Below are 25,950 nucleotides of genomic sequence, written 5' to 3'. Positions count from 1 at the left end.
TTTCATTTTTGGGTGAACTATCATGAAGCCTCGTTTTTTTTAACCAAGCAATATTTCTGTTCTCTTGATCTCTCTTGCTCCATGATAAGTCCCAAAAGTTAATCATGAGAGATACTTCTACCAGCATCTTCCTTTCTTCTCATCCTCTTCCTCTATTTTGTGTGTGTGTTGGAAAGGAAACCCCACCGCCCTGACCCCCACCCCCCATACTGGCACCAGCTGTGGATCAATACTGGGACAGCTGGGACCGCCACCCGCCTGAAGACACAACATACATACACACCCTAGTAAAGTACATGAAGCTCCCAGTCACACCCCTCTCTTCTTCTCACTTCCAGAAAATGTCAGTCAAAGGAAGTTTAAGGTTCACTTTAGGTGTGATAGCCCGCAGGGGTTTGGTGGTGTTCTCCCCTAACACACACACACACACACTACACGTTATAAATGTTTCTCGATTGAAACGTAGGGTCTGGCATGCTTCCTGTCACTGTGTTAGATCATCATCATGTTAACAAAACAAACATTCAAGCAAAGGTCACAAACAAAACACGTCTGTGAAACATCAGAAATCTGTGGACAACCCAAACATGCCTCTTTCACAGCCCTGTGAAAGCTGTCCAGAACAGTGTCAAATGCAAACAGGAAAAGCCTAGTCTGTAATTATTATTTATTGCTTTAGCTGTAGGATGTATTTTGTAGTTATGTATCAATTCTATTTAAATAGCTCTGTCTGTATAGATTTACAAAAGACTGGCGGTTTTTAATTTCAATGACATTTGTTGATATCTCTAGTTTCCTGTTTTTATCGTTTGATATAGTAACTGTGACATTTCAGTCAAAGTGTGTGTCTGTGTATACATGTCCATTATGGAAGGCTTTAAGGGACAGTTCCCCCAAAAATAAAATTGTCATAATTTACTCGTCCTTGAGTTGTTTCAAATCGGTATACAATATCTTGGTTCTGATTAACACAGAGAAAGATATTTGGAATAATGCTTGTAACAAAACAGTTCTTGGACATCATTAACTACCATAGTAGGAAAAATGACAATGGTAGTCAAAAGTGCCCCAGAACTGATTGCTGTTCTGCATTCTTAAAAAAGATTTTGTGTTCAACAGAACAAAGACATTTACAAATAAATGTTTCCTACTATGGTAGTCAATGGTGGCCAAGAAATGTTTGGTTACAAGCATTCTTCCAAAAATATTTGTCTTTGTTCTGATGAACAAACTTGAAGGTGAACTGTTCTTTAAGTAATGCATCCTGTGTGAAGTGTAACACTCCCTTCAGGAACCAGCAGGGGGCAGCATGTAGCCATCCTGGCACCCTAAACCCTCCTCTTAGCCAGGTATTTAGTGATTCCTTGGGTACAATAGCTGCGTATTGATAGTCATATCCCTGTGATAAATTAATAGTGTCTTATTGTCTCTTTTTATTTTACACATTGTCATAACCCTGGACGGTAATCTGGGGCTCTGATTGACACCGGCAGCCAGGGAAAAGAACACTCTCATTGTTTGCCCTCGTCAAATCTGTTAAACCTAATTCTTTCCTGCGTATTTGCATATTCTTAAGTATTTTTTCAGAGAAGGACTAAATCCTTCTTAAGTGTTTGATGCATTTTGAAATTCATTCATAAAGGACCTACATGCACTATTAGTTCGGTATAATGCCATTGCTTAATCTCGGCGATAAGACACGCTTTGGAGCTCTGGATTCTTCAGGGATGACATGCTGTATTTCCAACCGATTCAACATGGTCTCAAATGTCAACACAAATGTCAAGTGGTTTCGTCTGCCAGCCGTTTTGAATCTTAGATGCTGTTTTTTCCCCTTTTATCGTTTTCATTTACTGAATGAAGTCGTGGAGGACCATCTCCTGTCCCAGCTGGAGTGGGGGATTGTGGGTAATTTGTCTGGTTGGGAGATTGACAGGATCAGGCAGCGCTGTTGTTTTCATCAGCTCAGGCTTTTAACATCTCTGTCTGCGTTTTAGTCGCTGGCTTGTGCTGCGTTCTCTGATGCCGTCGTCAGGAGGCGGTCAGCTGGTCAGATAAATCACCTTCAGCAAAGTAAGGGGTCAGGGTTGGTGTGTGTGGGTTGGATTTTTATGTGTGTGGAGCTGTATCGAGGCATATCTGAGACGAAAATAGAGTCACTCTTCAGCTCTCTGGGTCTCAATCTTCCTGAGACTGCTCTGATAAGGGCCTCTCTTTACCTACGGGACCACTGATACATGCAAACACAGACGCGCACGCACACACACACACACATGTACGCACGCGCCTGTAAGCAAGATTTCTATCTGGAGATCCGTTGTTGGTTTCTATCACGCAGAATGAGGTGTGAATGCATGCTCTTTAAGAGGCCTTTTGAGTATGTTACATACATTTTATTCATTTGAGAGGGGACTACAGAGAGGCTGGACCCCCATTTCTGTCTGTATGCTCATTTTTTTGGGGGGGGTAATTCTGCACAACAGATCTGATGAAATCATGTAGCAAGAGGTTTCCTTTCTACTCTTCTTCAGACTACTACAGGGGGCGCCATTGGCCATTATGACTGAGTTACGTTTGAAATAGGTGATAAACCAATATTGAGTTTATTTCAATTCTGTTGCTAAATGAATACCATAAGTTCTGATATTAATTATTCTTTGTGAAAAAATGCTTTATCTAATCTTACTCGGTATTGATTTTTCCAAGCATTCCGGTTAGGACAGAATTCCACCTCACCTCAAGAGTTCATAATCAATCCAGACCGACAATCTTAACTTGTATACACATGCTCCAGCATCTGGTTTTCTGAGATGTGTGCGTGTGGGCTCTGTACGTGTTAAAACAGGTGGTTTTATCAGTAGGTGTGAGGATTAGCACATTTCATTCATCTTACATGCTTTTTTTTGTCAGTTTCAAATCCTCTCATGTTATTTATAATGTGGTTTACACAGCTTTTAGAGCAATTAAACCATATTATGTCAGTTACCCGTATTATGTCAGTTTATCTTTGTTTGTATCATGGTATTATTGAATAAAACGACTTTTCTCTCATTTCATTTCAGGAGTCTCCATCGGGACGTCGGAAAGCGCTGGCTACCAGCTGCATTAACATGAAGCAGTATGCCAGCGCCATGCCCACTCAGACGGACGTCAAGCTCAAGTTCAAGCCGTTGTCCAAGAAAGTTGTTTCGGCAACGCTGCAATTCTCCCTGTCCTGCATTTTTCTGAGAGAAGGAAAAGCCACGTAAGGGCCAATCGGTTACCCCTGCCATATAAAGCAATAGTTCTTGTTTTGAGAAATCTCTCAATGTGGTTTTGTTTCTTTACAATGGAAGTCAATGTTGTTAGGTCTTCAAAATATATTTTGTATTATGCAGAAGGAAGTACAGGTAAAACAGGTTTGAAATGCCATGAGGGTGAAAAAGGGTGTCATTCTTTTTCATATTTTCATACATTTTGTCTCTTTCTTTCCCATCTCTTTCTCATTTCTTTTGCTTCAGTGACATGGGGAGTGACCAACATTCCTACCATTCTTCCTTTGGATCTCTCCCTCATCATCCCTCTCTCTTCCACTATGATTTCATCCTGTCTTTATAATCCACCTGTGAGGTTCTTTTTTTCTCTCCAGAATGTTCTGCCCAGCGTGGGACTTGGGGCTTAGAATGTTAGTCAGTGCTTATATTTGGAATTCAATTCGGAAGTTTGAAGCAAATCTATATAGAAATAAACAAAAATTTGGTTCGAGGCAATGATCAGAGTTGTATTCATATATTCGATTTCTCTTTATAGGAATCACTCATAAACATATAAAAATGTTGTCAGTAAATGTACTCGTGCGTCCCCTAAAATCTTAGCCTGCTAAGCTACTTCCTACATAGTGGTGAGGTAATTTGTGATAAGCTGATAAGGATATGTTTACTAAAAAAAATTACATTATTACGGCTGAGCATTGTTGAGTGCCTCTGTGATCAAGCAAAAGTTTACTTTTTCTTTTTTCATATTTGTGGGTGTAGCTTGAAAAGGATAGCCTGGTGGCTTCTCCTTGTTGGTTGTCGATGTATGATGTAGTGTTTGGGTCCTTTGACTCACTTCGTTGACGGTGCATCTTGAGTGAAAATGTCATTGTTCCCTATGGATGCTACGTGCGCCAGATGTTACTGAGCGGACCGAGACAAGCGTTTGTGCATTGTCTATAGAATTACATAATTAAATTAATACATTACATTTAAAAAAAAATTGAAACCGTCCAATTGTTGCCAAAAAAAACCTCAGTGACGTCCATGTTGAATCTGAAATCTTCAATCTTGACATAAAGAAAACGCAAGATAGAAATGCACATAGTATATAGTTGCAGATTATAACTTACTGTTGATTTCGGTTTTGGTTTGTTTATCTGTAGCATTTGGCTTTAAAAGTTAAACAATTTTGTGGTGTGTGCTCCTTATAAGAGCCACACAGCCTAAGAATTGTAATTGTATGGCAAGAAAGTGTTGACGTATGCACAGGCATTTTTATGTTTGGGCGAACTATTCCTTTAAATGTTCTGTTTGTTCTGTAGACCCACTGTTGATGAGAAAATACCAAGAGAGCAGCCGAGCAAATTTCAAAGATTCTACCTCTTGTTCTCGTGGCGTAGATTAAAAAGCAATCAAATCCCGGTGGGGAGCTGCATTACAGATTTGAGCTGTTGCTTTTTGCTTGTCATTGCATACAGAAGCAAGATAGAATATTTCAACCCGCTGGTCTTGAGAATGGTAATATTGCTCCTTTACTTGGCTCCTGATACCCATGTGTACCTCTTTTTAACTTACCGATCGTTGTCTGTCTGTAAATAAAAGAAGCAAAAAGCGTGTACTGTATGTGATTTCACCCTTGTGCAGTATGAGATACTTGTGTATCTGTGTGGCTGTTTCGCAGCCTGTGTGTGTGACAGAGGTTACGGGGTGGAAGTGTAACCGCATTTAACCTTCGGGAATGATGTCAGAAGCACACAAATAAACCCCATTACATAAGTTCAAATAAACTCCATTCCATGCCAAAGAAAGACTGAGGCGCATTCATAAAGCAGTGTGAGAGACAGAAAGAGAAAGAGACATAGAGAGGGAGTGAGAGAGTTAATCCTGAAGCCGTTATCTCGTGATGCTTGTGAATGCCCTGCCTGGAATGCATGTCCGTATTGCACTGCTTCTTATGAGCAGGACCATGAAGGGCATTCTGTTTACACATCCTCTCTATTTCTTTCTTTCTTTCTTTCTCTCTTTCTCTCCATCCATCTCCTTCCTTGTAACAAAACGCTTTTTGCACAGAAGCACAGACTTTCTGTTGAAGATGCAAGGCCATATTTGCTGTGTACTCAAAGTCTGTGTATTATTTTGGCTTGGATAACAATCCTTTGTGAGAAAGCAGGGAAACGGCCATAGCTTTAATAGTTCTCATATCATAATTTTAAGGGATAATTCACCCTAAAATGTGTTGAATTAAAATAAATGAGGTTCAAAAAGTAGTCCACTCTACTTGTTTCTTTCTTCTCTGTAGTGATGAAGATATGCAGAGTCTGGCCAGTCTTATGAGTATGAAGCAGGCTGATATTGGCAATCTGGATGATTTCGAGGAAGAGAATGAAGAAGATGAGGAGAACAGAGTAAACCAGGAGGAGAAGGCTGCCAAGATCACAGGTGAGATACATTTACGTCATAAACGCAAAACCCTTCTCATAACCCTTTGCAGGTCAATCTTTGTGCACACACAGGACAACCAAAGACCTTTTCTTTTTCTCTTGCTGTCTTTATTTTTTTGTTTTGGTTCTGTTTCTTGTTTAATTCGATTCAACTTTTGAAATTGTGTTTAATTGTAATACAAATGGTACATGGCAGTTCAAGGGCAGAATGCATTTAAAAAAAAATGTTCTACAGGATTTCTAGTATTCTTTTCTGTTTTCTAGATCAGTTTCTTGGTCTGTTCTATTCCTTTATTCATTCTGTTTCATTACGTCTTATCTTTTCGTGCCAAATGAGGCTCGCCAATTATCTTTAACTGGCCCGCCTTTACATTTTGAAAAAAGTGGACTGGAGAGACTTTAAGAACAGTGTACATTAATAAATGCAATAATATCTATGAAAATGGCGTTCAGTTTCTTGCACGGAGCAGTTCATTCGCTTTATGAGACGCCAGTTTATCATCAAGGGGCAGGGTTAACGTTTTTGTTACATTTATTAGCGGTCTTGACTTTTATTTATTTGACTTTCATTAATTCAACCATCTTCAAAAAACTATGCCACCCACATCTTGGAAGTAGGCTACTGGGGGACTATGGGTGAATCAATTATTTGCAAATAACGATTTGCTAAAGAATTGGATGCAATATTTGTGTGTATGTTTTAACAAATGACCTATAAGTATACAGCAACATCAACCATATAAAAGGATCAAAATGCAATAAATAACAAAACAGAAATACAAAATAACAGAAGTAATGATGAAATGGTTTAAAACAGGCCCTCATCCTATTTATACTTTTGCAATCTGGCCCTTAAAGAAAAGTAGTTGAAGAACCCTGCTATATGTGTATCTATATAAAACGTACATTTCTCAATTGTGGTAAACCAGATTAGAAATGTGTGTGCGCATTTGATTTGAACAATTTTTATTTATCTTCTGTTTCTTTATATCGAGGCTTAGTTTTGGTATTATGTTCGTGCACACATGAAGGGTTATGGTTGTGCGTGGATGCATTTGTTTGTTTTTGATCAAAGTGGTTTTATAAGCCCCATATTTGTGGGCATTTATCTCAATTTCATACATATATATACTACTTACCTACCAGGTTTTGAGTTGTGTATATTTGCATTTCCATGTATGTACTTGAAATATGTGTGTTTCATGACTGTGATGTGCGGGATGCTAATATTAGCCCCCCTAGACCCCCCGCTCGATCCTGAAGTCTTAACACATTAAGTCCATGTGCCTTTATCCTTGTTTAAGTCTATGTATAGGACTCCTATGGAAATGCTTGAGTTGTTTATTCATCGTATGGATTTAAGAATCTTTTTGTTGCCGTAGCGATGCCGCCCCATCTGTTTTTCACAGTTTGTTAGAGCGGAGACGCAGCTCAGTTCTGTGCCTGTTCACAGAAACGCACACACATAATTTCTTTGTCTCTCTCTCTCTCTGTCTTTCTGTAAGTTTTATACAATTGATTGTCTTACATATTGCAGTACTGTGTTTCTGGAGGTTAGAATGCGTGTTCGAGTGTGTATTGATTGTGTGTTGTGCTGTTCGCAGAGATTGTAAGGCAGCTGAATGCTCTCAGCTCTCTAGATGGAGATCCAGATGACTGCCTAAAGCAAGCACATAAACCTGCCTCCTCTTCTGAAGGTCTTTTAGCTTTCACCCTCTTCCATTTCTTCACCTCTCTGTCTCCCCTGTCTCTTTTTACTTTTTTCCATCCTGTGGTCGTGCTGTGCGTTTTAAGCATCCGATGAGTTCATTGAGATTATGTTGTACTTTTTTACACTTTTAATTTGATATCATGCCTTCCTTGCACTTTCCGCAGTTTGGAGTGAACCCAACTGAACAAAGACACGCTTGGTTTCTCGTGACATGTCCTAGTGGGCCACAGTGGACCTTGTTATTAAACTCTCAGAATGCCTAATGTGGGTCAGGGTGGAATGGTGGTGAAATGAACAGATGCCGCACCTTTCTTATCATATCATAGAGCACTTCATTCTGTCACCCCTTACACACACACACAATATTCTGGCATAAGAGCCTGTGAACCTACTCGCAGTGTATTTTTGGGCCCACTGACTCATCTAGGACCAACAGTTCAGAATGAATCAGCTTTGCTGGAACATACAGCTCTTTGGACCGACTGATCTTGGTGCGGTTCACTTCAAAATGCAGATGAACACAATTTCTTTATCGGTTTATTGGTTCTTTGTGTCGCCACATTCTGTTTTTGACGTTACATTTGTTTTGGATCCATTGGTTTTCCTCATTGATTTGTTTTGGACTGTGAATGACTGATGTTCTCTTTCCATTTTCTTTGTTGACTGCTTAGAGCTGATCAGCAAGTTGAACTTCCTGGATCAGGAGGACCTCGACCAGAGCAACATGAGCTTCAACCCCTTCGATGAACCTAATGACCCGGTTGACCTGAACCCTTTTGGTCACCCGGATGAGGACGGTAAGGATTGTCCTTTGACCTTTTGTGTGACCTCCTTCCTCCTGTAACATGACAGGCTCATTAACAATTTGAGAAGTGTGTTGATGTATGTAAAAATATGAAATGTATTAATACTTATTTAATACATGTCAGATCTATGTGATGTAAATATAGTGAGCATATACACATTTTTAGTCATGAGCAGGTAGCTTGTGTGCCTTCGGTCTATGGTCAATGATTTTGTAGATGTTGAAGATACAGGTAGTACGGTTTCACACAAAAAAGACATCTGCCTCTGAGTTTTGAGGGTTTTGCACGTGTTAGAGAAAAGAAAATGTGTGTGGTCTGTTTCGGAAGCGCTACAGGGTTCCTGACATTTTGGTACTGTCATGTTGATTCCTGCTTAGTGAGAGTGTGTGCATTGTAAGATTTGCTGTTGTATTTAAGGTTTTCTTACACACACACACAAACACATACACACTATTTACCCCCTTTACTTCCTCTATAAATGTGATCTGTGTTGGTTCTGACTTTTTTTTTTGATTTGGAGTGCCATTGTATACCGTGTATTTGACCCACTCTAAATTTGACTTCTGTTCATGCTCCTTCAGCAGTTCCAAAGATAATATTTGATATAAATGAATTTGATATTGTGGATCTGCAATACCTGTTTATTAAGGTTTTATTTGGCAATACATGGACACTAAATGGAGCCCTTCAAGAAGATACCAAAAATGTGAAAGTCAATGTTTAAAAAAAATAAAACTATCACAGTCCTCACAAGACACGTAATTGTTTTAAATGGATTGTTTGGAGTAGGAATTTCTTTTCTGAAGATCTGCTACTCGGATCAGAGATTCTTTAAAGAGGATCGATTTACAGAATAAGCCTATTTAAGCATTTTATAGCACTGACACAAAATTACGTTTTTGCTATTATGTGTTGACAAACTAGTCTATGCTCTTAATATATATTTATCTATTAATATACTGCTTAACAAATTTAATTTAAATATACACAAACTGTACCTTCAGTTTATATAATACACTTGATGGAGGTAATCTATTGTGTTTATGCTTCTAGAACCATCTCCTGAGCCTCATGTTCACTCCTCTATCAAAGATCATGAGCCAGTATTTAATCAAAACACCTCGTATCCATCAAACCCTTTTGATGAGCCAGACCCAGATCCAGATCCTCAGTACGGGAACCCATTCGATGAACCTGAGCCCCAGCCCAAAATGTCTCCACCTAGAAGCAGCAAGAGGAAGAACATCCGGCCAGTGGACATGAGCAAGTACCTGTACGCCGACATCGCCAGAACTGAGGAGGAGCTGGACGAGTAAGTTAAGGAATTCTGGGATATTCTTGGAAAGGAGCTGTAGTCTGATAGAAAATATGCATTATTTAATATTAAGAATAATCAGTTGTGTGTTTTTCAGCACTAAATTTAAAAACATTTTGTATTTTTTTAAATGTCCAGTGTGTAGATTTTTTGGGGGATCTATTGACAGATGCAATAAAATATACATAACTATGTCTTCAGAGGTGTATAAAGACCATACATATTTAAGCTTTATGATTTTATTATCTTAGAATGAGCTATTTCTGTCGACATACACCGCAGGTCCCCTTGCATGGAATTCGCCATGTTGTTTCTACAATAGAGTAAATATGTTATCTCCTTTGACAAAGAAGTGAAAACTTGACAACTTCTTTCGTTCTGGGCAGCCATCGTAATGCTTCGAAAGGGAGGGGAAGTGTGCCTTTGCTTACAATTCACAATATCACCGCTAGGTGCCGCTCAAATCTCTACATTGCTCCTTTACGTTGTCAAAACATTAACATTTGGCAGCACTCAAGATCTGTCCTCTGTTTGCTCTTTACACGGTTCATCAACAGTTTGTGTACTTGTGTGTGTGTTTGAATAAAGTAGAAAAGCACTTGTGGTGAAAAGAAAGTGGTGAGCGAGTTGTTTCTGCAAAAACAAGGCTTCTGTTGTTCTCGACATTCTTCAGCCTTGTCTTTCCATCTCGGCACGTTACTTGTTCCTCATTCATATCGCTACAGCAGAGACTTTATCAAGTTATATTGTCATTTTAAATGTTAATATATTGTCTCTTATCCTAGCTTAATATGCACAGACAACATTTTCTAGGTTCATCTACTCTAACACTGCAAACACTGTCATAATGAAAATTTATTTTTTTATGTTTCTGACCAGTTGGACATAACAGCACAGGCAATGGCATATTATTGAGATATTTTAGGAAAACATTGAATTCTAGTTTCTTTGTTTCTCTCACACCTCTCTTCTCCTTATGTTTTGACTGCACCTTTCACATCACTTTCTTTTGAATGTGTTTGTCTTTACAAGTGAAGTGCCAGACCTATATAGCACTGCTGTCAGCTCTTCCATGTCTCGCTCTTTCTCTTGCCCTTGCACTCTTTTTCTGTAAGCTTGGGAGTTTGAGAAACATTGTGTCTTTAACCTTGTCTTTCAGCTGAATACCTGCCCAGTCTTTGTTTTTTATTCTGTATTGTGTGTGTGTGTTCACATACGAGGTTGTGAGTATGTGTGTGCATGTGCGATGAGTGACAGGCCCTTACACAGCAGTGTGTATTGATGGCAGCGGACGTCTGTGTCCACCTGTCAGTGATCTCTTGGATGAGGCCACAAGTCAAAGTTCATGAGGTGTGACCCTTAGAGCACCTGGCTCTTCTCGTAACCAGCGGAGCGTTTTATTGGCTAATAATGTTTGCCGATGTCTCTTTACCTGCAGTTAACCACACACACGCTACATGTTTTGTTTATTATCTCCATGGGGTCAGTCCATAGGAGTAATGCTTTTTTATACTGTACAAACGGTATATTCATTCCCTACCCTAAAACCTAAAGATCATAGAAAACCTTTTGCATTTTTAGATTAAGTTCTGTATGATTTCTAAGCTGTTTTGCCCATGGGGACCTCAATTTTGGTGACCACGGTGACACGAGTCCCCATGTCTTGGTGTGCATTCAGGTTAAGGTCCCGACCGGGATATAAAAAGCAAACATTATTTAGTGTAACGGACCAAAAAGTGAGAAGGTACAGAACATCTGCCAGGTTTTATCTCATAATAGATGTATTAAATATTATCTAATGATTATGTGAAAGAAATTATTTATAAATGTTACTTTTCTATGTTACTTATGTTTTTTGTTTTTACATTTGTTGAATTTGGCATAACGTTTTCTTTATTTTAAGGTTTTATTGGGATTAGGCTCTTTCCCAAATAGTAGCTATACCATTTTTTTAATATAAAAAATTACATGGACAACAATACTTGTTGTCTTATGGGTACATTTTTCGAAATTAAGATTTATACGTCATGTTTCCAACCATTTTTGCAAGTGATGTTGCTGCATCCACCTCACAAAAAGTTTTGATATATTTCCGTTAAGAAATTTACTAAATATCTTAATGGAACATAGTCTTTACTTGATATCCTAATGATTTTTGTCATAAAAGAAAACATGATCATTTTGAGCCATACAATGTTTCGTTGGCTATTTTATACAAATATTATTATGCTACTTAAGACTGGTTTTGTCGTACGGGGTCACATATTATGTTATTTTGTCATATTCTTTTATCTATTATAACCGTCTTCTTTTTTTACTCTTAGGTCAAACCCATTCTATGAGCCCAGATCCTCCAGTGCAGCCACATCCGACCATGAAAGCAGCACCTTAGAGAAGAGTACCAAGCGCCTGGCCCCTCACCCCCCTTGTGCTGGCACCAACCCTGCCGTGCTTCCGGGAGGCCTTGCACCAAAGACATCACCCTTCGAGGGAATGTCCTCGACACCTGTCCCGGCCCCGTCAGCTGTCGCAGCTGTGATGGGGAGAGAGTTGGCCTCCTCCTCGCCTAAAGTAAGAAGTTCCCCTCATCACTTTAGTGCTGTGCGGCAGAAAGAAATCAAAGCTCAGTTCATGGGTCATTTCATTTTAACCCTTACAAGACAAGCACTGACTGGATATTCCATTAAATAAACCAACACTAGAAGTTTGTCATTCCATCTCTTTTCTCCTGTCCTTTTTCCTCTGTCCTCCTCCTGCAGGCTTGACTCAGGGCATTTGAATACAGGCATGTATTAGCTGCTCTGTAGGATGGTTATGTATGCATTATGATTCTCTTCACTCAATGCTTTAGTGAGTCTAATTAACTGGCTCTGCGGTCCCTCTCTGGCTGAGGGTGCGGGACGCAGGGTGTAGAGGTGCAGGAGAAGCCCACTGAGTGTGAATGAGCGCGATGGGTCGGGCCGCCGCAGAGGGGCTTATACATGGCCAGATGAAATCCCCACAGGCAGAGTGTTTTTATTTACGCCTGCGAGTGTGTGTTATAATGTAGTCCATATTTAATTATTGCGAGGGGTTTATCACAGCACAGCACTTGCGTGTGTGCCTGGGAAGTCCTGCACAACTTAAACATTTAATTACCCAAATTCAGTGGCCTGTGAGGACACACACACACACAGACATAACGAAAATAGAACCAGCTGATAAGTAATCCCTGTTTCCTGAGAAACAGAAAGTGGTTTGAAGCCTATAGCTCATGGATTCATGGTTTGTACACCGGTTTGCCCATCAGCGAATATGAGACCACCAGACCCTGAGCGCAGGAGTGTTTGCAGTCTGTGTATCAGTGCTCTGGCCCACAGGGAGGCTTCTCCGCGTTGGGTTTTGATTGGAGATGTCACATTTCTAGCAGAACTACATTTATTTAGATCATGTGGTACCTCAACCTCTATCCTACACACAGTCTGTATGGATTATGATTTCATTCTTTTCCTGTATGCAGAGGTTTTTATGGAGTGTGAGATGACCTTCGCATGAATAAAGTCAAATGGGATTAACCGAAGACACACACGCTATAGCTCTGCGTTCAGAGGAAAGATACGAGGAAGCCTACAGGGCTTGTTTATGATTTCTTTGTGTGTGGCTGGAGGAACCCCTTCATGAGCTCGCAGACCTGAGGTGAGGCAGAAGGTGCAGGGTGGAAAACAAATAAACAGGACGTGGCGATAATCTCCCAGTGCACAAAAGAAATGGAAATGTCGAAATTTCCCTAGTTTGTGGATTAGAGCGGCCCTCAAGACATTCACAGAGGCAATCTACGGGCCTATATAGTAATGTCATCATGGTCTTGTAAACACAATCTGGTATAGTTTCTAATAGTTTTTTAAAGGGCACTGCCTTTGGTTCATTGTCTTTTGCTAACACTGTGTGAACTTTGAGCTTTGCCAGTGAGAAGTATGGTTTGGCCTTGAGTTATAATAATAGTAGTTAAATGAGAGCCGCGAGCAGCACCACCGGGGCCAAGCCCACGCTTAGCGCAGCGTACCCACCACACCAAATGTACCCAAGATTCCCCCACACTCCCACATGCAGCCCACATTTCCCCCAGCAAACCCACGACATGAAATGAGACAGTAGAGCAAAAGTAGCAGACATACAGCTTATAGGAGGAACAGATGTCAGAAGTGACAACGAAAGAATGTCATATTGTACTTACCTTGTTTCTGTGTGTATATATTTACATATATTATAAACAACTTTAGGTTGCAATACATATATCACACTTTATTTTATTTTTTCATTTATTGTCATTACATTTAGTTGTTTCACATGCTTGCACTATTTGTGCACATACTTGCAAGTTGTAATGTATAAATGCGCAACACGAGGTTCGAACCGGCGTCCTCTTGAACCCGAGACTTTGAATTTACCAGGTTGGCCACTCTCATTCAAGAAAGAGAGAACGTCACAGGCACAGTTAACTTCAAAAATATCAAAAAATTCCCACAAAAACGAAATATCTGTTCAGTCATTTCCTTGCGTCATCCAAAGATGACCTGAGGCAATTTTCATAACAATTTATCAAAATTTGTAGTAGGAGAAGTGATTAAACAGTTTTTCACATTTACTATAATAACTTCTCAACTGAATGGTAAAAAATGATAAATGAGACATCAGTGGAATCTGCATAAACCAGGGAACATAACGAGTGTCAAGAAATCACTTTCTGACAAAGTGTCAAAGAGTTAAAAGGGATTTTATAAAATCTGATATATCTTACGAAAGCTGTCTTTAAGCATCACAGGCACGTTCGGGACACTATTTCAATACTACTTACCGTATTAGGTTCTGATACGTCACACGTTAAAAAAAATATCATGATTTATGACACATTTCAAAATGGTGGCACTGTACCACGTTTTGGCAAGGACCCCCAGTCCCAGGTGTGAATCAAGCATGCCAAGTTTCGTACCGATAGATTGAAAAATGGCCAAGATATAGGTTAAGATCCATTTTAGGTCAGTGCCGTTAACTTTGCAAAGTCGCAGCTTTCAAACAAAGGCAAAAATCTAATTTCCAGTCCAAAGATTGTCTGAGCCAATTTTTGTGACAATTAACGACAATTTAAATACGCAATACTGTACTTTTAAAAATGGCTACTACTGTAACGGGAGGAATCTTAATGTGAGACATGAGTGACAAGCGTAATCAAGTGTACTAAGCACATTTTCTGTATATCAATGGGTTCAAAAGTTATAGCCGTTTGAAAATTGCATTTTTAACTCTTGCTGGCACTAGAGACCCCATACTTGGTCACGAGACTAATGAGTACCACTTCTATGACCGTGCCAATTTTCAAAATGTTCCTACGTACGGGCTACCATAGTCAACCACTGGTTAAGAATAATAATAATACTGACAAGAACAATAGATAATAGTTCTCTAATAACAGTTCACTGGAAAATTTAAATTTTCTCAATTTACTCTTCCTCATGCCATCTGGAGACTTCATATATATAATTTCCTTTTTTCAGTTGGACAGATTATTTTAGTATTAAAATGCTACGAAGGTAGAATAGTAGCAAAACTCCAGAGCACGTAGATGTGAATTTGAGAACTTGTACAATAAATATTTGCACTTGTATGCTATAATTTACACTCACAGCTTCGATGTGAAAACCTGTAAATTAAAAATCTGAAGTTGAACACTGAGATTTGCACTCACAGACAATAGTCACAAACCTGTATTCTGAATTTGAAGCTGCAGACAAGTAGTCACAAATGTGTAAAATGACAGACACAGCTATACAATGACAGACACAAACCTGAAATACATATTTGCATTTCTTCTTACATTCACAGTCGCAGTACAACCTCAAATAGGCACTTGCAACTTCTCAATATCACATATAACATACCGTGTAAATACAGTTGACGTTGTGTGAGATGTCTTTGTCATAACAACTTGACATGACTAAGACAACACAACCTGTCACAAATATGTCATAAACATGACATAGCAGATTAAGTATCATACTTAACAAACCACTTAGCTTTATGGGTTAACATTACATGAAACTGTCAGCTGGTTGGTTTTGACATTGGCTGTCGTAAGGCCATTATAACATTTTAATGACAAATTAAATTTGTACCACTGTAGTTGAGGTCAAGAAAAATATTCATGACACAGTTATAATTGCCTCATGACAGCCAATGTCAAAACCAACCACATGACAATTTACAATTTATGTTGTCTTAGTAATGTCAAGTTGTTATGACAAAGACACTGACAGGTTATGATGTATTGGTTTATGTCAAGTTGTCATAACAAAGACATCTCACACAATGTCAACTGTATTTACACGGTATGTTATATGTGATGTATGTAATAATTTGAATAACAAATATTGTATAAAAGAAAAACTTACCCTCGGATCGTTATATCCTGCCATCGCGATGACAACCAAAGTGTCGCGAATGCGAGGCTGCGGGTGTCGTGACGTCATCGCGTAGAAAAGAAGTCCGATTTCATTGGCTAGGTGGCAACCAATAAAACGACTCCATTGCAGCCACCCACCCCGCCTCTCCCGGCCCTCGCTGCTACTGACTTGCAAGTGCACAAATCAGTTTTGCAACTGATATATCGCGATAAGAGTAGCAAAAGTCGAAGCGCGAAATTTGAACTTGCAGTGACAGACTTGAGAAGTTGCAAGTGCCTATTTGAGGTTGTACTGCGACTGTGAATGTAAGAAGAAATGCAAATATGTATTTCAGAATTGTGTCTGTCATTGTATAGCTGTGTCTGCCATTTTACACATTTGTGACTTCAAATTCATAATACAGGTTTGTGACTATTGTCTGCGAGTGCAAATCTCAGTGTTCAACTTCAGATTTTTAATTTACAGGTTTTCACATCGAAGCTGTGAGTGTAAATTGTAGCATACAAGTGCAAATATTTATTGTACAAGTTCTCAAATTCACATCTACGTGCTCTGGAGTTTTGCTACTATTCTACCTTCATAAAATGCTGTCATATTATGGGGATCAACGTGGTGAAACTCTAAAAGGAGCACATACATACATCATTCAAGTAAACTTACGACTCCTGTAGGTTAATAAAGGTCTAATTAAGTGAAACTAATTTGTGAGATATTATATATAATATTTTGAGCTGATTGCTAGAGATGTAACAATTCACTTAGTTCACCTGCTAATTGTTTTTTTCCACAATTGTTTTTCTAATGATCTTACTTAGATTTTTTCCCCCCTTTTTTATGAGGTCAGCATATCCACGTTTACCAAGTTTGCAGTAACCACAGTTGCCCCTGCTGTTCAAAACATGTATTGCAATTCATTTAACATCTCAACCGACTTGAATCGTCTCATATTATAGTTGATTTTCAACTGGCTCACAGTGAATCATTACATCCCTACTTATTGCCTTTGACACATGACATACTCTTAAGAAAGGAAGTCATAAACATCTGGGATGGCAAATTATGAAAGAATTTTAACTTTCTGCTGAACATTTCCTTTAAAAATGCCAAAGATCTGTTATTCTGACATGCCATGAAAATGTTTCAAAATCACAAATTTCTTTAGCAGTCTAGGTTTTGGATCATTCGTATATTCAGGTAAAATTTACTTGAACACAGATTTATCATAACCTGCAGTTTTTATTTCTTTTTCAAAAGACCACTAAAGGCCACAGTAAGTTTTGTCACTTTTTATTTGACATTCAGGGATGGAAACATCTAGCAAACTTGTCTCCTAGAACTTTGATATTAGCATTTGGAGATTCTTTTTTTAAAATGGGTGAAGAATTAATCTGTACGAATCAAGGATGGGTGGAATAGGCTGTCTTGGGTTGCGAAAAAAGGGATGTTCTGAATCACTAGTACATCTTTTTTGCCTCCTCCCTCGTTCTTCCGGCGAAGCGATTTAACACCTCCCTGCTCACCACTCTCTCCTCACTGTCGTTTAACAGCAGCCTTTCACACAGGGGCGCACTGATCTGAGGATTTTCATCAGTTCACGCTTCATAAATTATGGTCTCTATTTTAATATAAAGAAACGGCAAACGCAGTCACCGCAAAGCTCTTTAGATTTACATAAAGCCCTCCAGAGTGAGGCAACAGGTTCCTTACGACTGGCTCTCTCCAGAATCCAGAATAAAACTCAAGTTTAAAGAAAGACATTAGGAACTTTGTGCGGTCATATTGCGGTCAAATATTTTTACTTTAGTTTTCTCTCACAAAGAAATAGTGGGAAATATGGAAATAGGCGAAATATTTCCAAATAGGCCCCCGACTTGCTTTTTTAATGCATAGGGAGTTTTTTTAGTTGGTAGAGCTATTAACAGGATCAGATTAAATTATGGTGCTTTTGAACTGAGAGTCCACCGTGGGAGAAAAAGGTGCTTATTTCATTACACGTCTGTGTTTTTCTCCATCCCTCTCTCTCATTCAGACTGCAACATTGATAAAAAGAAATTAAAGCAAATGAACATTATTTAATTGAGTTCGTAGATGGCCGTGACATTTCTTAATTAGTTTGTATGAACACTGCTGGGTTTTGACTCCACGTGGGCCTTTCATTGTTTTTACTTACGTCTTGTTTCCGTCACGGGTTTAGACAAGGAAAATGTTACATACGTTAAGTTATACATTTAAATAAATCTGCTTCTGTAAATTACAGGTGGACATCAACAACAACTTAAAGTTTGAGTGTAAAGATCACAAAGAGTTTGTAACCACTAAGGCTCTTAAAGCAAATCATTTTTAAAGAGGGGCTGAAGTATTGTAAATATCAATATAGCTTCATGACATACTGTATCATATCACTATAAACTGCACAAATGTAATTCTCAGCTATTTAGAATAGGTAGTTTCACCTTCTAAAGAAAAGAAAAACAAAGATTCTCTATTTCTGCTCTCTGTTTCACCTCGGTTTAGTTACCCCCCTTTTTGAACCCTGGGCCAAGGCCGGGGGTGCACGGTTAAGCTTAGCTGGAGGCCCGGTTACGTGTGCTGCGCAGGGGCCGCCCGTCCCTCAGAGATGAGGCCACGAAGCCCCACTGACAGAGGGGCAGTAAGACCCCAATACTGCCCTCATAATCTATGAAACTCTACCAGGATAATCCCTCTCAGCCAGCCCTCCACTGGTGAGTGATGCAGGACGAGGCCTGAGAATCTGAGATGCTTTAAGACCTTAAGGCCCAAGACCGAGAGCGAGCGAAAGAGAGAGAGAGCCTTTGAGCTTTTATCTGTGAAATCTCCCCATTTGATGAAATATATAAATAAAGTGAGGGCTATTTGAGCAGAGAGAGTTATATCCTACTCCACAAAGCATCTACGAAGAATGTTTGTGCTTTAGGAATGTCAAAGCATGCTGGTTTCACCTTTTGCGTTGGCAAAGCGTGTCCTACCTGATCAGATTCTGGCCAAGCGTACTGTAAAACTTGTTCCCTCTCCAGAAGGTTTTGGACGGACCTCATTTACCTTTAAAACTGCCCCTATGTCCCTATCGTTGGAACGGTACCAGTTCACAGCTCACGGCAGTTAGCATTTCACTGCTTAAAGAGTCCTCAAGCATCCCGGCCAGGTGTGTGAGGGTGTTTTGAGCCTGTTACAGTAATACCGCTATCATTATCCAGCTCTCCTGTGAGTGTGTGGGAGCTCAGTTCATGAGTTAAGCACTTGAAGAGCTCTCCAATACCCACGTTGACTTGCTACACACAGGCTACAAAGCTCTCGGTAATCTTCCTGTTGTAAGTTCTTAGTTTTATCTGCCAGGGATTACACTTCTGGCTTCAGAGAAAGAGAGAGGGAGTGAGGGAGAGCGAGAGAAAACGAGGAAAAAGGCTGTAGAGAAATGAAAACAAATCTTTGGCATGATCTCTAAAAAGAATACCTGTTTGAGTGGGGAAGTTGGACGGGCGCAGATTGGCTAAATCGCCTTTTTCTGCATGTTTGATGTGATTGAGGCAGGTGCGTGTGTGTGCGTTTTGAGGATTTTTGATCATTTTTTATGCGATCGTTTGTGTACTGAAGGATCAGTGATGTGTGTGTGTGTGTGTGTGTGTGTGTGTGTGTGAGCTGATGAGGCCTGTGTGTGAGAGTGAGAGGTTTGAAAGCTGAGGGCAGTTTGAATGACATAGTGGAGATGGAGAGAGTAATTTAAGATTAATCTTCTCCTGGTCTCTCCTCTACTGAAGGTGTGTGGCCTTAAACCCATTTCAACTAGGGGAACCTTTTACCCACAGTCCTCTGCATACCACCCAGCACTGATCAATAACAACCCCTGAGTCCTCCACTACCCCTTCAACCTGTAAGACCTTTGATACACACACACACACGTGCCTATGAATAATTCTACATGTGCTGGGCCATTTTGTACCCTTTGTTTGAATTGTTTTTTCCCTGAAGTGTACTTGCACTTCAATATTAGTTGAAGGCCAGTTCACCCAGAAATAATCATTTACTCACCCTCGAGTTGTTCCAAATCTGTATACAATTATTTTGAAGAAATTACTTGAAGAATGTAGGTAAGCAAACCGTTCTGGGGCACTTTTTAGCCTACTTAAACCTGGTCACTTCATGAGTTTTCTCTGATCGTGAAGAGACCAGGTGTAAATGCCCTCTGAAATGCATTCGAGAAGGATTTAAATCGTATCGCTCAAACCGCTTCAGGTGGTGGTCCAGGACACATACCAGTCAAAACTAAACAAGCATCTGGTTGTTGAAACCACCTACATCAGCGCTTTACTCCTCCCAAACAAAAGTTTGTTGCTTACAAGTTAGCCGTGCCTGAGGCAAATAAACTGATAAAAAAGCTGGGGATGGAGCAGCTCTCTTTTATAAATTTTATACTCTTCGAAGATACGACATATGCAATACTACAGTGCCTGACAAAAGTCTTGTCGCTTATCTATTTTGGAAAAACACCTGCTATTAACCTGACTTTTAATTAATTAATTGGTGTTAGAAGTAGCTCATATGAAAAGCTAAAACTCTCCCAAATGATGTTTAATGCACTGAAAAGATTTATCATTTAATCAAGACAGAAAGGTCTAATTTTGGCAAGACAAAAGTTTTGTCGCCTATACAGAAATTGAACAAATGTACTTCAAATACAACATGTCAGCAATTAGGTAGTGATGCTGTGAGATCCAAATTTAATATCTTGTATGACCTCCATGAGCTTGAAGGAATGCATCCATGTGGTTTGGCAAGGATTCATACAATTTATTGATGAAGTCATCAGGAATAGCAAAGAAAGCAGTCTTGCATGCCTCCCAGAGTTCATCAATATTCTTTGATTTCGTCTTCCGTGCTTCCTCTTTCATCCTACCCCACGTATGCTCAATTATGTTCATGTCTGGTGACTGGGCTGGCCAATCCTAGAGCATCTTGATCCTCTTCGCCTTGAGGAACTTTGATGTGGAGATGGAAGTTTGCGATGGATCACCATCCTGGTGCAGAATTTGGCCTCTTTTATGGTTGGGCATATAAGAGGTAGCTAAGATTTCTTGGTATTTTAGACTATTGATGTTGCCTTCCACCCTGCAGATCTGTCGCACTCCCCCATACTGATTTTTCCGCCACGAAACTTCACTGTTTTCTGGGTGAATCTCGGATCCATGCGGGCTCCTGTAGGTCTCCTACAATATTTGCGGCGACTGTGGTGTAATTCAACAGAAGATTAATCTGAAAAATCTGCCACTTTTCCAGCGTCCATCCTTTTAGCAGGCTGTGCAAATGCCACACGTTTTTTCAATTGTCTTTTGTTAAGTGCTGGCTTCTGGGCACTGATTCGACCATGGAGGCCATTTCGAGACAGAATCCGACAAACTGTTCTGGTTGACACAGGGACTTCAGGTGACCAGGTCTCGTGGAGCTCTGCTGCAGTGGAAAATGGGCTGGCCTTGGATTTTCGAGCCATCAAACGGTCCTCTCGAGCAGTTGTCTTGCAGGGTCTGCCTGACCTGGGCTTGTCAAAAACGTCTCCAGTCTCTTCAAATCTTTTTTTTATCCTCTTTACTTGACGTTGAGACACATTGAAGGTGTCTGCCACATCAGCAGTGGATCTGGTCTTCAGTTCTTGATAATCAAAACTCTAGTCTCAGGGTGAACTTAGGCATGTTTGCAGAGGTCTAGTTGCAGCTGATGTGAAGGTCTAGTGTACTGGGGTTCTTTTATACACACCTGAGACCTAATTGATCCATTATATGTCACAGGTGAAGGTCATATGACAAGGCGACAACACTTATGTCTTTGCAAAAATTGACTCCATGGCCTTTACCAAGCTGTGAATATTACAATACGTTTTGACAGACAACTGGGGATTTTTGGGTGAACGATCCCTTTAGTACTAGACTCTTATAGATGATATTAATTAATTATACAAGCAAGTTTTGGGATATATGAAATTGTGTTTGATAAACATAGCAGTGAAGCATTCTGTTACTGTCATATGGTACAGTAATGTGCAAATGGTTTTAATACCAATTTGGTGAAAATGTTTGAAGATTTATGCCCCATGTTTGTCTTTAGTTTCCAATAATGATCTGGAAAGACTCGGTAGTTTGTATTAATGCATTGAAGCCCCTCTATCCAACACCACTATCACCCCAATAGTTATTAGTATAAAAACTAGGAAAATTCTGATATTGTCCCCATTACAAACAAACATACAAAATACCTGATGTCAACATAGTCATGTTTCTATTCCTTTACCAATGATTCATCGCGTTTCTTTTCCTGTGAACATGTGACTAATCAGGGCCAAAAAATCTTTGACACTTGGCACATAGAGAATTTGTCGTCGTCTTGTTAGACTATGTTTTTGCTTGTGTGTCTCTTTCATAAGCTTAAGGGTGTTTCTCCTCTCATCTCCCTCATGCGTGATGCTGTTTGATGGCGTGAGGCACGGCAAAAGCCTTCCTTCCTGACTCCATCGATCCCGCTTCGCGCTCTGGCTGACGTATCGACGTGGGCGTGTTTTGATCAAGGCTTCGTTCAGATAGGGGTGACTTTGTAATTATATTCTTTTTAATTGCTTTCGCTTATCAAGGCTCTCATCTGCCAACGGGACCGTGCCGCAGCGGACAAGGATCTGACTGCGCCGTACACCTGATGTTTCTCCATCTGACTCTCTCCCTCCCTTCGCTGGTTTCTCTGAGTATTACCGCGTCTCCGCTCTTAATGAGTTTCCGTGTGCATTGCAGATTCATTGATAAAATGACAGCTTTATCTGAGCAGATCGCTGAACTTCGCCTCCTGTAATTTGTTTGTAGAGGAGTGTTGTCTAAAGCAGATTAGTGCTGTATAGGTTTAGATGTTTTTCTTGTTGCTCTTCACACCTTCTTATCCCTGGTTTGACAAACAACGTTGTAGCATTTCAATACAGAATAATTTGATCCTGTGTTTTTGTATTTCATTTTTCACCTCAGTAAATCAGACACTTTACTGGGGTTTGTTTAGTGAGATGGTGATTTGAATATCTGTACGCTTTTCTCAGAAATATTCTCATGTTGATGATGTTTGGCGTGATTTTGAGTTGTTCTGTGTGTTTGTTAAAGCAGAGCTAACTGGATGCCAGTTGCCTTTTTTCCTTTTGAATGCAGTTTTTTGTGTGTGCATGTGCAGGCTTCACTAGATAAAGCTCATTTGCACAGTTTGGAGTTTTGGGCTATGCCTCACCGGCAATGTTTTTACCGCCTCTAATGTTAGATTACACCATATTACACATGTATAGCACACGGGCGCATACGGGAGGTTTGCTCCGACTCGTATCCTTCCAACTGTTTTTTATGTTTTTGCGACGGCTGTTGTGTTCAAATTTAAAGCCGTGTAGCTTAGCATGGGAAACAAGCCCTGGAAATGTGATTTAGTTTTGCTTGCTGATTTAATTTTTTTGTACCTGGCCCAAAAAACTCCCCCTCAGCCACTCGCTTAAGCAAATGAACTTCGCAAATAAAGTTTTCTCGCAAAACTATGCAATGATGTAATTCATATAAATGCATGTTTTTTTAAAGTATCTGTATCAGAATTTTTCGAAATTATGATTTATACATCATCTGAAAGCTGAATTTTTAGCAATTTTGCTGCATCCACTCACAAAAATAAAGTTTTGATATACTTACGGTAAGAAATTTACAAAATATCTTAATAGAACATTTTTGACATAACAGAAAAATCTATAATTGTGGCCCATACAATGTTTTGTTGGCTTTTGCCACAAATATTCCTGTGCTACTTAAGTCGTTTCAAGGTTTTGTGGTCCATGGTCACATTTGTTCTTTTCAAAGTTGCAATGTAACATTAAAGCCACAATATGTAAATTTGGACCGCTAGATGGTGCACTTTCGTAACAACAACAAAAGGCGAAGCTAACAGACGAGGTAATTAATTAATTAATTTTTTTGTCATCGTAATGAATTATTATTAAAAGCGTCCGCTAAATGTAAATGAAAACATGGAATGTAATGCTACGTAAGCCTGCAAATTAAATTGGACTTTGTTAATTGATTTAGAAGCGCAATGCTACACAATTTTAAGTGTATATAACAGTCATACAGTCGTCGTTTAAAAAGTAAACTACGTTTACGCTTTTTTGAGTTTCCTTTACTTGGCAAAGAGTTATCCTGATCCATAATAACAGAACAACAGTTGCTGTGTCACAGATGCTTTTTAACCACTTCCCCATTTACGTTTTACCGTAGTTTCTACAACCGGAATCTGAGGGTAATGTGGAGCACCGGATGTGAAGTCACTTATATGCGACAAATACAACGGAGACCAGGCACGGGCCATTATTTTAAATGGCAATTTCTCTGGATTTGCACATTTTGGGAACATTTATGGGATAATGTAACTACACAACTGCATGAAATATATCACACTGTGCAAGTGATTTTCGGATATTTCATATCAAAATTCTTCCATATTGTATCACTTTTGTATCTATAGTACTATATGCATTTGTCTAAAAAGGCTAATTCCAAACAAACATATACAAAACTAATTTTTATAGGTAATTGAACAAATATAATTTTAGCTGGAGTTTGATTTCAATAAAAAGTTCAAGCTACTTGCATTTTAAAGGATGGCAAAGCAGATCTGACTGCATGAATTAGGTTATTTTGGTTTATTAGACTAATCTAATTTTAGGGTAGTTGTGTTCAAAGCATCATTGTTAAGCCATCAACCAACTAAACAAATCAACATTCTTGAAGATGATAACTGTGCTATGTGTGTTTAAGAGAGATTTATGACAACACTGACCATGTGATCATGTACAAACATAGTACGTTGGATGCTGCCGCAGGCATCTTAAGTGGATTACAACTTTTAAGGAGTGATTGTGTGATCATACTAACCCTGTTGAGCTTTTTTGATCCATTTTTAAGTGTGTGTGTATGTGTTTGTGTGTGATTGCATCTTATTTGAAGTCTTTTTCCTACCATGTCTGTTGCATTAGCCAAATGTTATCCCTAGAGGTCTGTAGGTTAGAAAATATTTTGTCTGACAGCAGGAAAATTGCATTGCACTTGTTAATGAAATGTGAAGCGACCGACAATCGATTAAGGGCCTTTGAGTTGTGTCACACACTACGTTTGTCAGTCTTGATCATACATTTCTACTGTTCTGATCACGTGACCTAGACTAAGATCCTTGCCAAACCTTTTCTCAATCCTTCATCTTTCTTTCTCTTATTGAACACAGATTAGGTGTTCCCCCTACTCAACTAATTTTACCTCCTTCATCCTCTTCTCTTCATCCACCACCATATGTCAGGTGTGTACAGTGTGCGAATACGTTCGTTGTCATTATGAAGAATTTTTTTTCTGTCTCTATCTTATTTTTGGCAGATGTTAAAATGTGCCGCATGATTTATTTGCCTTTTTGTTTTCTGCCGCCTTTTTTTGTGCACGCTTGTGTGTATGTTGGATAGTGATGAATGCAGCTTCATTTTAATATGTTCTGTTTGTGGGAAGAAACGGTGCTGTAATCCTGTCCTGAAGCTCAGAAACACGCCGCTGCCAATCGTTTATTTTTCTCCTCCCCAAACCCCCCCCACGACCGCCGCTCAGGGCAAGACGGCGCAGCGTTTGATAAGTACACGCGCTCTATGTGACACCAGAAATCCCCGTCAGTGTTGTTTTGGTAGAAACATGCAGTTTAGTAGGAACATGCACTTAGTGCCGTGAGCAGTCGAGTAAGGACAAAACTTTTGCAGCTGTTTGTGTGCAGCTGTTTTTTGATCCTATTCAATCTGTAGAACAATGTGTACTGTCGACTGACCAAGATCACAGTTGAGATCAAATACATTTGTGAAATAGATGTCTTTTTTGTTTTGTAAGCAGTACTGCAATCATCTATCAAATTAGACATGAGTATACCATTCTAAAATAATTACTCTACTCACTATTACTATTAAT

General features: G+C 39.4%; 1 protein-coding gene across 8 annotated transcripts in view; it reads left to right on the top strand.

Annotated features, from left to right (window-relative positions):
- ehbp1 (EH domain binding protein 1) overlaps window positions 1-25,950 on the top strand; it is a 113,823-nt gene that overhangs the window by 26,871 nt on the left and 61,002 nt on the right. For all 8 annotated transcript variants that reach the window (XM_079458364.1, XM_079458362.1, XM_079458359.1 and 5 more), the window contains 5 exons: window positions 3,063-3,244; window positions 5,536-5,675; window positions 8,060-8,185; window positions 9,248-9,506; window positions 11,834-12,080. In XM_079458364.1, coding sequence (XP_079314490.1) covers window positions 3,063-3,244; window positions 5,536-5,675; window positions 8,060-8,185; window positions 9,248-9,506; window positions 11,834-12,080 — 954 coding nt within the window. The remainder of the gene's footprint in view (window positions 1-3,062; window positions 3,245-5,535; window positions 5,676-8,059; window positions 8,186-9,247; window positions 9,507-11,833; window positions 12,081-25,950) is intronic.

This window comes from Barbatula barbatula (assembly GCF_947034865.1).
Source record: "Barbatula barbatula genome assembly, chromosome: 6".
Taxonomy (NCBI): domain Eukaryota; kingdom Metazoa; phylum Chordata; class Actinopteri; order Cypriniformes; family Nemacheilidae; genus Barbatula; species Barbatula barbatula.
Note: the sequence above shows the minus strand (reverse complement) of the source record. Positions and strands in the feature narration are given on the sequence as shown.